Source organism: Stegostoma tigrinum, chromosome 30 (assembly GCF_030684315.1).
Source record: "Stegostoma tigrinum isolate sSteTig4 chromosome 30, sSteTig4.hap1, whole genome shotgun sequence".
Classification (NCBI taxonomy): Eukaryota; Metazoa; Chordata; class Chondrichthyes; order Orectolobiformes; family Stegostomatidae; genus Stegostoma; species Stegostoma tigrinum.
In genome coordinates, this window is record NC_081383.1 from 11,059,014 (window position 1) to 11,070,832 (window position 11,819).

General features: G+C 36.9%; 1 protein-coding gene and 1 non-coding gene across 4 annotated transcripts in view; both read left to right on the top strand.

Annotated features, from left to right (window-relative positions):
• dazap1 (DAZ associated protein 1) overlaps positions 1-11,819 on the top strand; it is a 22,625-nt gene extending 10,806 nt beyond the window's left edge. Inside the window, exons 7-13 of one of the 3 annotated variants that reach the window (XM_048560150.2) lie at positions 3,216-3,298; positions 6,225-6,381; positions 7,724-7,753; positions 7,850-7,999; positions 9,315-9,488; positions 10,759-10,851; positions 11,122-11,819. In XM_048560150.2, coding sequence (XP_048416107.1) covers positions 3,216-3,298; positions 6,225-6,381; positions 7,724-7,753; positions 7,850-7,999; positions 9,315-9,488; positions 10,759-10,851; positions 11,122-11,303 — 869 coding nt within the window. In that variant the 3' untranslated portion in view covers positions 11,304-11,819. The remainder of the gene's footprint in view (positions 1-3,215; positions 3,299-6,224; positions 6,382-7,723; positions 7,754-7,849; positions 8,000-9,314; positions 9,489-10,758; positions 10,852-11,121) is intronic. The other 2 variants (XM_048560152.2, XM_048560153.2) reach the window with 2 other exon arrangements.
• On the top strand, positions 7,427-7,541 carry LOC125466085 (small nucleolar RNA SNORA13). The gene has a single exon (XR_007250378.1). It is a non-coding gene; the product is annotated as a small nucleolar RNA SNORA13 (small nucleolar RNA).

Genomic DNA, 11,819 nt, shown 5'->3' on the forward strand with positions numbered 1-11,819 from the left:
TTTAAAAAAAGATACAAGGGGCAGATTTTTATTTACACAGGGTGGTTTGTGTGTGGAATGAACTTCCTGAGGAAATGGTGGATGTGGATATAATTATAATGTTTGAATATAAGTTTGAGTAGGAAAGGTTTGGAGGAAAATGGGCCAGGAGCAAGCAATTGGGACTAACTCACTTTGGGATTATGTTTGGTATGAATTGGTTGGACTAAAGTGTCTGTTGCCGTGCTGTACGACTCTTGACTCTTAAAAGTGAAAATATGACAACCGTGGCAATGTCAAAAGTTATACATTGAGAAATAGTACTATGTCAGAAAGGAGAAATGAAACCAATATTAGTGATGACTTTGTGTGGAATTGTTAAATCGTTGAGGTGAACATTCAGGGCTTCACTGAGGACTATTTGCATCGGTAAATTCAAAGAGTTAGATTCCTAGCTTAAGGGATGTAATTGAATTGTGGAATAGGATGCTTTCTACATAAAGTCAGATGGGTTGCTACTGTATTCTGTTTTCTCTTCCCCACCCACCCAAAAACACACAATTGTTTTACAGTGCTACAAACATTTTAAGTCTAAACTACTCCATTGAGAAGAAATAGTATCCAAATGTGTGGTAAGTGTATCATGTACACTGGTTCAGTGTCAGTATTTTTATGACTATAAGTTGAAACAAACTTGTATATATGAAGTTGAGTCTAGGCACCCAGATTTTAAAGAGGTGGTGCAGTACTTGAATTAGCTAACTGGTGCGATCATAAATTGCAGCAGCTTGAGCTGTAAATTTTTTTTTGTAGTTTAATGTAAGGTGTGCTCACTTTCATATTTACTTTGAACTGTAAATTGCGAATAGAGTCTATTTGACATTTCTGAGAACCTTTTTTGTTTATGAAGAATCTGTATGTGAAAATCCATGTCAGTAAGTATGCTTGCTAAAATGGTAGTTCGAGCTTTTGAGCATCATGCTCCGTTTTTGAAAGTCAGTTGTTATTCCCCTCAATTTGAATGCACTTTTTTTAGAGCAGAGTTGCTTTTATTTTGTTGAATAAATTAAGTTTTCCAAGTTTATTTCTGTCCTGGGTGGATGTTAATTGATCAGTCGTTGCTTAAATTTTGTTGAATAAACTATTATTCCTGAAACTAGTTCTTTGATCCTTCAATTTTTAAAAAGCTGAAGATAATTACGTGGCCATCACAGTCAGACAATTTGTGTTAGTTTGTCATCTGAATCCATTCATTTATTTTGGATATTCATTTTCAAGATTTTTGTCTTAATATATACGTAAGTTAATTAGAATTCAGTCTTTAGTTTTACTTGTTATTTAAGTATCATAATTTACATAAGTATTTAGTTAAATCTAAGTGCAATAATGTAAGAAACAAATGTGCATTGTTTTAATGTAATTAACTTATCTCTTTAGATTTTCTTCTCTAGGTTTGTGATAAGTTGTATCACACAGGTACAGGCCAGTTCTACACACTCAGGAGGGATGGGATATGTCTGTCTGGGAACTGCAGGACTTTGGTTATTTGCTCTTGTTGCTGACAGCAGAATTTTCTGCTGCAAACCATTTTGGCCTGTATCTTTGTGTATCAGATGTTTTTAAATAGAACTTCTCTGGGCTGACCAACATCGTTGGATAAGCTTTGAGGGTGCTTCCTGTAGTGTATGTATATTATATATTAGTTTGGTTTATAAAGCATTAGCACTATGTTGCTGCTGTCAGCACTAGCTGCAAAGCAATGTGCCTACCAAGAGGAAAAACACAGGGTTTCAGATAAAACTGGTTGGCCCCAAAATTATATCATTTCACCAGTGGTTTTCAAGAAATCGTTTGCAAATTGTGTAATTCAATTTTTCACATCACATTGTTTATTTAGAAAAAGCAATAGTAATGTTAAAATTATTTCTTGATTTTGTTTCCTTCTTGGCTGAGATCATATTCGAAATGATCAAATGGTTGAAGTCCACAAGCAAATAAAAGGTGAAAGTGTATCCCTTCACATATCTGGCACTATAACTTAACCATGTTGTTGAGGCCAAGTGCGTTCTCCATTTCCTTGCTACGTAGTACACACTACAAAATGGAACACTGCTGCTGGGTATCCCTACCTCACACAGTTACGATTTCTTCTTGAAGAAAGCCAAATACTATTAGATGGTGGATATTAGCTAATTGTATAACTTTTCTTTAATTGTTCTGCCTGCATTTCTGCTAAGCAACATCCATTCTTTTAGTCTTTAGGAGATCCTGTTAATTTAGGCTTAATTTATTATCTGATGTTCAGAGATTCCAAGCTGTGTCTCTTGGTGACTTGTTAGATTGCAGTACTATCTCAGAACCCATCTCTAATTCTAAAGTACAGATTTTCAGGATTACCTCTCTTTGCAACATAAAGAGCCTTTTTTCATATGAGGGCCAGCAATTATTTATGTTTTAAATGGCCAAATATTTAGCTAGAGATAAAGTATGTTAATAAAATTGGTTTGCTCACAAAAAATACACTTTTTTTGAAAAAAAAAGAGACTAGCTATTACAGTGTAGAGAAACTGAGGCTGGTTGAAGAGCCCTGACACTAGTGCTAAGGCTATTCCTTCATCTTGTAGGAGTTGCACAGTTGCTCATGGAGAGGTCTCCTTTTGATGACTCCCAGCTTCTGTTTGCTTAGAATCTCGCCACAGCAACTGCTGATGTTGCGAATGTAATATTCCTATCATGAATATTTCTTCTTTTTCTCCCATGTGTTGCATTAACGTAGAGTTCAATATTAATTTAATCAAAATCACTTCTCATTGGGTTACATTTATATTTTGCACCCTGAGGTTAGAAATGGCACATCTTTACTTGCTGTTCAGTTTCTTTCAACCTTGATGGTTGATCAGGTTAAAATGCAGTTTATCCCAAAACAGAGTCGTCATGCAACAGGTGGGGCTAATAATGTCCCAGCTTTTAAACCTCTCTTCACTTGGGAATCACCATAAAGTAGTTTTGAGCTTTTGTAATCCAGAATAGTTTTCACTGGTAAATTTCTGTACTTTATTATAGCTGAATCCTGACTGGCTGAAACTTGTCCTCCTGTCAGTGATTAAACAGAAGGGGCTTCCAGTTATCTGAAACCCTGGGATAATCCTTTAAATTACCCCGCCCTAATACTGTGCATCATCCTGTTTTGTGTCACTACACCCTGCTACCTTGATTCACTCTTCGTCGTTGGATAGGTTTTGGATTTATTACTTTCGAGGACGAGCAATCAGTGGACCAGGCTGTCAACATGCATTATCACGACATCATGGGCAAAAAAGTGTGTAGTTGTAGTTTTATTTTACCCTTAGACTGAACCGAGGCTTAGGTGACTGGAGATTTCACTGGGGTTATAGTGTGTGGTCTCAGCATTAAAAGAATCCTATTAAGAGGTAACCTAACTCTTAGAAGGATCCAGATTTAAATCCTATTTACTGTGGAAGAGGCACTAAATCTGTTGTATTTCATGTTTTTACCCTTTTCAATAATTTTATATACAAAATCTCTTTCAAAACTGTGGAATTTAGTTAAATTAATTGTGCCCATATATATAAATGAGTCTGCATGCATTTAAGCAGAATTTATTAGCTATTTGCACGTTAGTATTAATTAGCTGTGTTAGTTAGCTATTCATCAGAAGACCGGTGAAATCTGTATTAATCATTTAAGTCTCCGTTTAAGAAACCACTCCTTCAGATATGTGTTTTTAAGAACAGAATTTGTTTACTAGCTAAGTTTGAGTTGTAAGAAAATTAGTAGTGTTTGTAATGAGTGTCATATCTGTATTGACATGCTGAAGGACTGGTGGTCAATTTTATTTTGTTTTGTCAGAGGTCACTTGCTGTATACTTTAGTCGATAATAACCTGCTTTAATGTAAAAATCCAGTTAAGTGGCCTCATTTGCTTGATCTTCATACTGTGTTGTAATGCACCCTGTAAATGCTTGCTTTTATGTATCGGGAGGCAGTGAATTAAGCTGCCTGAGTTGGAAAGGGGTGGGGGTGGGAGTTATGTCCAGTTACCAGTCTGGCTCTTGTTGTACACGAGCTATACTCCAGTTCATGTAAAACAATTTTGAGTTTAAAGTGTCAGTTTAGAAACTTAGTAGATCAGTTCCAGTAGATTTGATCCTTCCTTGTGGTCAGTACATTGGGCAAAATTTTTTTTTAAAATTCCAGTGTATTAACTTGGCTGTTACTAATGAGCATCAAAAGCCTCTGCAGGTCCTGATGATAAGCTATTTGTTGGAGCTTGTGTGTAATTTAGCCATCAAGGTTCATTGAAGGTGCAACAACCATAATATTCAGTGGTGCTCATGCCGTGTAACAGTGCTGCTGTGATGCAGTTGCTGATTGTTGCTGCTGAACTCTTGAGAGGCCTGCTTGTAATTACTTGCCAGCCCCAAAATTCAAATCTAATATATTTCACTGCAAAATTGTTTGCTGCCCAAAGCCATATCTTGGGATTGGTGAGAGACTCATCATCTATTAAGTTTAATTTTGGGAGTGAGTGTACAATGTTGCAAGTAAAGTTTGCTTGACAGTCACAAATTTTCAACTTTACTGAGTATTTTAATAAAGTCTTCAATTATTTGCCAGTGATGTCCCTTGTTAATGCACATGTACTGCTTTTCTTTAGCATGGGGCTGTGAAAAGGTGAAGATTGAGTTTGGACTAGATTTTGACTTTGGAATAAGAATTGAAAAATGCTTTTGTCTAGCGCACTTACCAAAATATCAAACTTTTTTTTTGCCCAGAGTATAAAATTCCAGTACCTGTGTAAGCCAAAAATGGCATAACATTTATTTGAGTGCTTGCCTTATCGCCTTTTCCACCAACCCACTCAGAACACAGTAAAGTATACCTGAGACTTCTTAAAACCAACAGGAAGTAGTTTTTCCAAAAATACTACAGGGACTGAGTAACACAAATGCAGTTTGCATGATAGTAAGCAAGCACAGGAACATCAACGTTCGTGTATGCATGTACCCAAATATGTAATGGTTAAATTAATAAGACATGAAGTCATGACTTGAAAATTTTTAATTTTCTTTCATCAGTTCAATCCCAGATGTATTAAATTTGGAAAATTGAACAGTATAGTTTTTTAAAATTTAAATAATGATTCTATGCTAATTTATGTAGAATTTTTAAGCCCATTAAATTGATACAAATTATTTTTGGTTCTGAGTTTTGCTTGCCAGAATGCATAGCAGTCATTTAGTTTAGCACTATCTTGCATCAAGCGGTATCACTGAAATTCAGACGTTCCATTTTACGGTTCAATAAGATGGATGTCTGGACAATAATTTGGGTGATTTTTTTTTTACACTATTGATATAATTGGTTCTCCAATCTATACAAAACCATTGTATTGACATGAATACAATGACTTTGCTGATTTGAATGCTATCCAACTTCAAGTCAACTTCAAAGGTAGCCATAAAAAGGTTAACAAAGCTGAATAAAATATTGTGTGCGAATTGTTGCGTTACATTTTTGAGCAGTTAATTAAATGTTTTTGACCCTTGTGAATGAGATGGTTTGTATGTTCTCTGAAAGTGGCAGTTTACTTTTGATGAACTTTGAATGCTGTTTGCTAAGTGGTGGTGGGGTTGTGTAATTTATTCAAACACAGTATGAAGATTTGCTTCTAATTTACTCAACTGTCCATTTTTATCTGCATGTATTTCCTTTTTTCTGTTAAAGATGTAATTTAAGACTCGATTAGCTCATCCATTCCCTTCTGACATTTTGTTTCAAGTAATTAATTGAGATTCTTTATGCATAGCCTGGGGAAGGTAAGTCATTATCTTCCATTAGATGTTTAAATAACATTTTTAAGTAAGGCCACGGCAGTCAAAAGGCTATGTTTCTCAGGTAGTATGAATCTGTATTTTTTAAAAAAGGGTGATGGTTAGATTAATTTCTGTTACACTAGATTTTGATATTTTCAAATGAGCTAATTACAAAACTAGATTTTAATTTGCAATACGCCTAACTAATGTAATTTACATGTATAAAGCAGTAATTTATACTTGAGAAACATATTTTCATATATTGGCCTATTTAAGCTATTTAATGTAGTTGTAAGTTATAAGATGTAAGTGTAATGTTAAGTTTGATAGATGTGGGTGTGTCAAGGGAGAGGGGTATGCAAGCAAAGGTAGTGGTTTTTTTATCCTTCCCTCTGTTATCCTAATTAGGTTGAAGTGAAACGTGCAGAGCCTCGTGACAGTAAAGGTCCAGGGCCTGGCCAGCCAGGAGCACCACAGTGGGGCAGGAGTTTGCCAAATGCAGCTAATGGCTGGGGAGGTCAGCCCTCACAAGGCTGGCAGCAACAGACCTATGGTAGTCCACAAGGTAAATGGGTTAATCATTCAAAGAGATAACCAAGAATGTGATTAAGGTGGTGTGCTTCTCCATTTTATGTGTCATGTAAATTTTTCTGAAATTGCATTATTGAGTTCTAGAATTGCTTTCTACCTGCAAATTTGTGGTTAATCTGTTTTGGATACCTTCTTAAACAAATGTGTTGGTGAAGTACATACCACTAGCATTCTTCAGCAGCAGTATTGACTGTAACAATTGACATGCTCAGTACCATTCAGCAGACATACTCATGCATGCTACAAACTGCTGCTTTTCTGCCTCTGAACCTGTTTGCAGGATTTTTGAAGCCTCCTGTAATGGCCTTGCATGATTTGATACAGTTGGTGTTTCTGCCTGAGTTAGAACGTCTATTTGTGCTTGTTCCAAAATTTGAGTGGCATTCCAGTACAGTGTTCAATGTTTCCTGCATTGCTGTAGGAACCAGTGACCCAAAATAGACCTTGGACTAAATTGTTGCAGTTAATACCTTGATCCTGGATGCTATTGGTGAGCCTACATTCTGTCAGACTAGTGAGATTACCTTGTTTCTAGATGTATCCTAATCAACTCATTCAAAGGTGTTTTATTACATATGTCTGGACCACTTAGGACTTAAGCCCACCCCTCCTGGCTCAGGATGGATGCTACCATTGGACTTCATGGGCCCCCTAAGATTAGCTTGGGTTTTTTCACAGAAGGGAAGACTGGCACGATTTGCTCCTGGGCTTAGAATAGGTTGAAATGAACTCAGAATTATCAGAGACTTTAGGTGTCATTTGCTGACAGATACAGGATACATTTTAATCTTGATAAGCACAATCAGAGAGTATTAGGGAAGCGGGAAATGGAAAAGGCCCTTAATTCTGACGGTTTTTCCTGTCTGTCACCAAAGATGTTTAATGTCTGAATTATCCAATATTGTACGTGCAATTTTTAAAATCGGAAATAATTAAATGTCTGGTTTCTTTTATAATGCTAACAAATCTGACAAAGTGAGCATTGTTTAAGGTACTTTGCAAATGAGAGGTGGGAAGAGTGCCTTTTGTGTTGCCCACTTAATTCTTTTACATAGATGAGTGAGGTGTCAAAAAAGGCATAAAGTAACTTGAGCTATTTCATGCATCCTGTTGCTGTTGTGCTTCAAGACATTGTGATTCAGCTCAGACACAATTGCTTTAGGATATTCTAAATCAGATTATCTAGATGAGTGTTTGTGAATTGGCATAATAATAAACTTTCTAAAACACTGCAGGTTACAACTTTTATTTTGAACCTTTTTGAGGAGTGATTGTAAATGAAGGTAGGCTTGCTTTAACTGTTGTATGTTTTTCAGGGATGTGGATGGCACCTGGTCAGCCAATGGGTAAGTTTGTTCTTAAATGGATTAATGCTTTGTGTAACACATGTGGAGGAAGGCACACTGTGTTGACATAATCTGTCCTACGTTTCTTTTTCCTAGGTGGGTATGGTCCGCCACCACCTCCAGGAGGGAGGGGTGCCCCTCCACAGCCTCCCCACTTTAATCCCTATGTAGTTCCACAACCACCTCCAGGAGGATTTGCACCACCTCAGGGATTTGGACAAGGTTTTGGTGCTCCTCCGCAATATGGTATGTTTTTAAAATTTGCATTTCCACCAAACCAAAGAAAGTGAACAACTAGTTTGATTGTACCATCAGGTTTTCTGTTAGAGGTGTTGAGAAGCAAACTTGCCTGTAACATGCAAACATTGCAAAAATATTAGGGCATCTGATCAAAGCAGTATTTCAGTTGACATTACATGTAGCAATTATATTGTGTATGATGAAGACATATGTTTAATTTTTCAATGTAATATAAATTGAGATGGGAGTGCTTTTTATGATGCATATTAATGTAACAGGTATCCATTACCTGCCGAAAGTGGTTTTTCATCACAAAGATAATGGTATACCATGTTGATGGAGCAGTGAAGCAATCAGTTTTAAACTATGATAAAGCAATCTGGTGGCGAGTCCAGGAACTATTTCGGAATGGTGCAAAGAGGGAAATTGCATTGCATTACATTAGGCAACTGACACCATGTTCAGAACAACTGATTAGAACATGATGACCAGCTCTATCACTTACTTTTAATCTACAGTAAATTAGTTAGGCTTACAGGTAGGCATTTTCACACTCTTTTATTTAGCTATTGACTTAACAATTTCAAAATTGTGAAATCATTTACTATTTAGTACAGGTTTTTTGTATCCTAACAGTGCAGCCTGTTGAAGCCTTGCTTTTGTATCTTCAAATGTATAGTTTTAAAAACTGTGAAAAATTTAGCGCTTTCTGTCAGAATGTCTTGTGTGGTTTCTGCATTGCTGTTCTTGCTGACCTTTTTTTTTTGAAAAAAAGGCCCATTAAAGAACCAAGCTGGATTGCACTTTTTGCTTGGCAGTGTATCTGCTGAGCTTGATCTGTGGTTATCTTTAATTGATGGTCCATTCTATTTGACCATATAAATGTTCTTACAGGTTTTTTTTTGTTTTTTGCCCGTCAGATAGGGTAATATCATTCCTGATCCCACATGGCATTAAACATGCTGTGTGTTTTTTTTTTGTTTTAAGCAGAGAGCTGAGTGAACAGCACAGCACTGAATTTGTGACTGATTGCTTTCCTGCTGTCAATTTTACAAGTAGTCAAGAGTAAACAGCTGGGCCCATGTAGCACAACAGGATGCATGTATTGCATACACATTTGTACACCTCAGTATGGAATACGTCCAAACAAAAACGTTTTCTTCCTGACCTTGCCTCAAGTTTTTCTTTTGTTCATAATGAGTAATGTTCTTGTCCCATTGTGACAAACGTTGAAACAATATGATCATGCCACCCACTCCTTTTTTAAACATTAAAACATCTATCACCTGTCTGACCTGACCTAATTCTCGTTGCTATTCAGGCTATGGAGGATTTGGCGCACCTCCAGCTGACCAGTTTGGCCCACCTGGAATACCAGCTCCGCCTGCCACACCAGGAGCAGGACAGATGGGCTACCCACCAGCAACACAGACACCTCAGGACATGAGCAAGCCACCTGCTGGACAGCCCGAATTCCCTGGGTACAACCAGTATGGTAGGTAATAGTAGTGTAGGTATTTTGAGGTGCTGTAGGATTAGAAAAGAACACAACCCCCTTCAGTGCAGATGACTTCCTGAAGTCAGAGGCCCTTCTACCTGCTGGGAATAGAAGCAGGTATTGCGTGAATACCAAAAGACAAGGAGGTAAAGAATGGTGGGTTGAATTAGATCATCCTTTTCTAGCATTTTGTAACTTATCGAATAGAATCTACTGTAAGGGTCAGAGCAGATGACAAGTGCAGATTATTAATTTAAAAGACATAACTTAAAAGTAGTAATTCACTTTTTACATCAATGCAGTGTTGTAATTTTTAATGCTGTGTCTCTTGATTTCTACTTTAATCTGCTCTTCCCTTCATCACCCTCAAAAATGTTGTAACTTTGAATGTGGAAGTTTCTAATCCAGCTGTTGGTCTGTCTACTGTTTCTGATCTGGATCTTAACCTTGGTCCACCTACTTCCATTTTATTTAATAAACCTGGCTAAGTGCAGCTCTCTGCTCTTTGTTCTACATTGAAAATCTAACTTCCAGTTTTTTTTTAAAGTAAGCAGGATGATTTTCTTCAGCCAGATTTCATTAAGGTGAAAAATTTATTCCAAGAAATTCAGGATATGAATAAATTAAAACTGGGCTACTTACCTAAGGACATGGTGATTTATCAAGGGCTTTAATGTGTGAAAAGGGCTCCCATGTTAATTTGGATGTGGTGAATTATAATTCTCAATTTCTGGTAATATTCAATTTGAAAAGCTTTAATTTTAATGTTACTATAATGGAGTCTTCAAAATATGGTTGTAATATTTGTTTTATCTGGCCTTGCATTCAGATTTAACTTTTCCTTTTACTCATATGGAAGTAGCTGAACCAAAGCATGTAGTTCACTAAAATACACTCTGTTCACTTGCTGTTATGGGGTGCATGTTTGTTTTCTCCCTATACCCAAATATACTGTGCAGCTCAGTACCTTTTCTACAGGCTGTACGACAATCAATGAAGGTACTTGCCCATGGGGTGCAATTCAGATGATTAACTTAGACACCATTTGTTTTAACTTTTTTTATATATTGATAGTTTTGTTGCCACAATTTACCTATATGGAATTTAAAAGAAAAAACTGACCAAACATCTGCTTAAATGTATTTCTATTTCGCTGGCATTTCTGTGCATCCATATACCATTGGTGACCTGATGCATCTATGCCATGGATTGAAGCAGGCTCAGGCTTACTGGGGTAGTCATCCTGGTTTCCTCATCTCCCTAATAGGCATGGGTAACTATCCTCAGGATCCTTCAGGCTACGGACCCACGCGTCCTTCTCAGACTTACGGTCAGGCTGAGCAGGGATATAGTGCAGCAGGTAGGTGTTGCATAGACTTTGAACTGCCTTGCTTCAACAAAGATGAGTAGCTTAAGTAGGATGTAGTCCTTACTCACTTAGTTTTTATTTTAAATGGGAGAATAGTGTGCTAAATCAGTTGAGCATTTGTTGTGCTGGTACAAGGATGATCTAATTATGCAAAATTAGTTTGATTTTTGTAAAGTTGCTTACTGTTAAGTTAATAATTACTTTAGTCTGCACCTATCCTGTTCAAGCAGTTGTAACTTTTCTATTCTATTTGTTTAATAGGTTATGGGCAAGATATGAGTGGTTTTGGCCAAGCCCCAGGTTTCTCGGATCCAAATCAGCCCGCTCCCTCATTTGGAGGACCCTCAGCACCAGCACCTCCAGGGGCTCCACCATCTGCACCAGGTGGATTTGCCCGCGGTCAGAACCACAATGCTCAGGGGTTCCACCCTTACAGGCGTTAAAACCATGGCAGGGAAAGGAAATAAAGGAGTATATTCTGGTGTAAACTTGGCCAGAAATTCCTTAATTTTGTGACTCTTTTGTGACAATCACTTGATTAAATAACAAAAACAACAAAAAAAAATTTAAAAGGAGTTTGAAGGATACGCTGTGGGCTGTGGACTGCATTTTTTTTTGAACTTATTCTCCTCTTTTCCCAACAGCACAATGATCTCTTTGTGCTCTGAGTGTTGCAAGGTTTAGGAGAAATATTCTGCTGTACCATATAACTCTTGATTTCATTTTTTTTGATTTGTTCCTTATTCTGAGCCTTTGTTTTACCCTAGTATACTTTATGTTTAAAATTGAAACATTTGAACACAGACGTTACAATTTTTAGGAGAAATTTTGTACTATTTACATCTGACTTATTTTTTAATTTAAAGATGTAGATTTCCCTTCAGAATGGCTGTAGAATAAACTGCAAAATAAAGACAGATGACCCCAGTTTAAATAAAGAGAGCACATTTCGTTTAAAA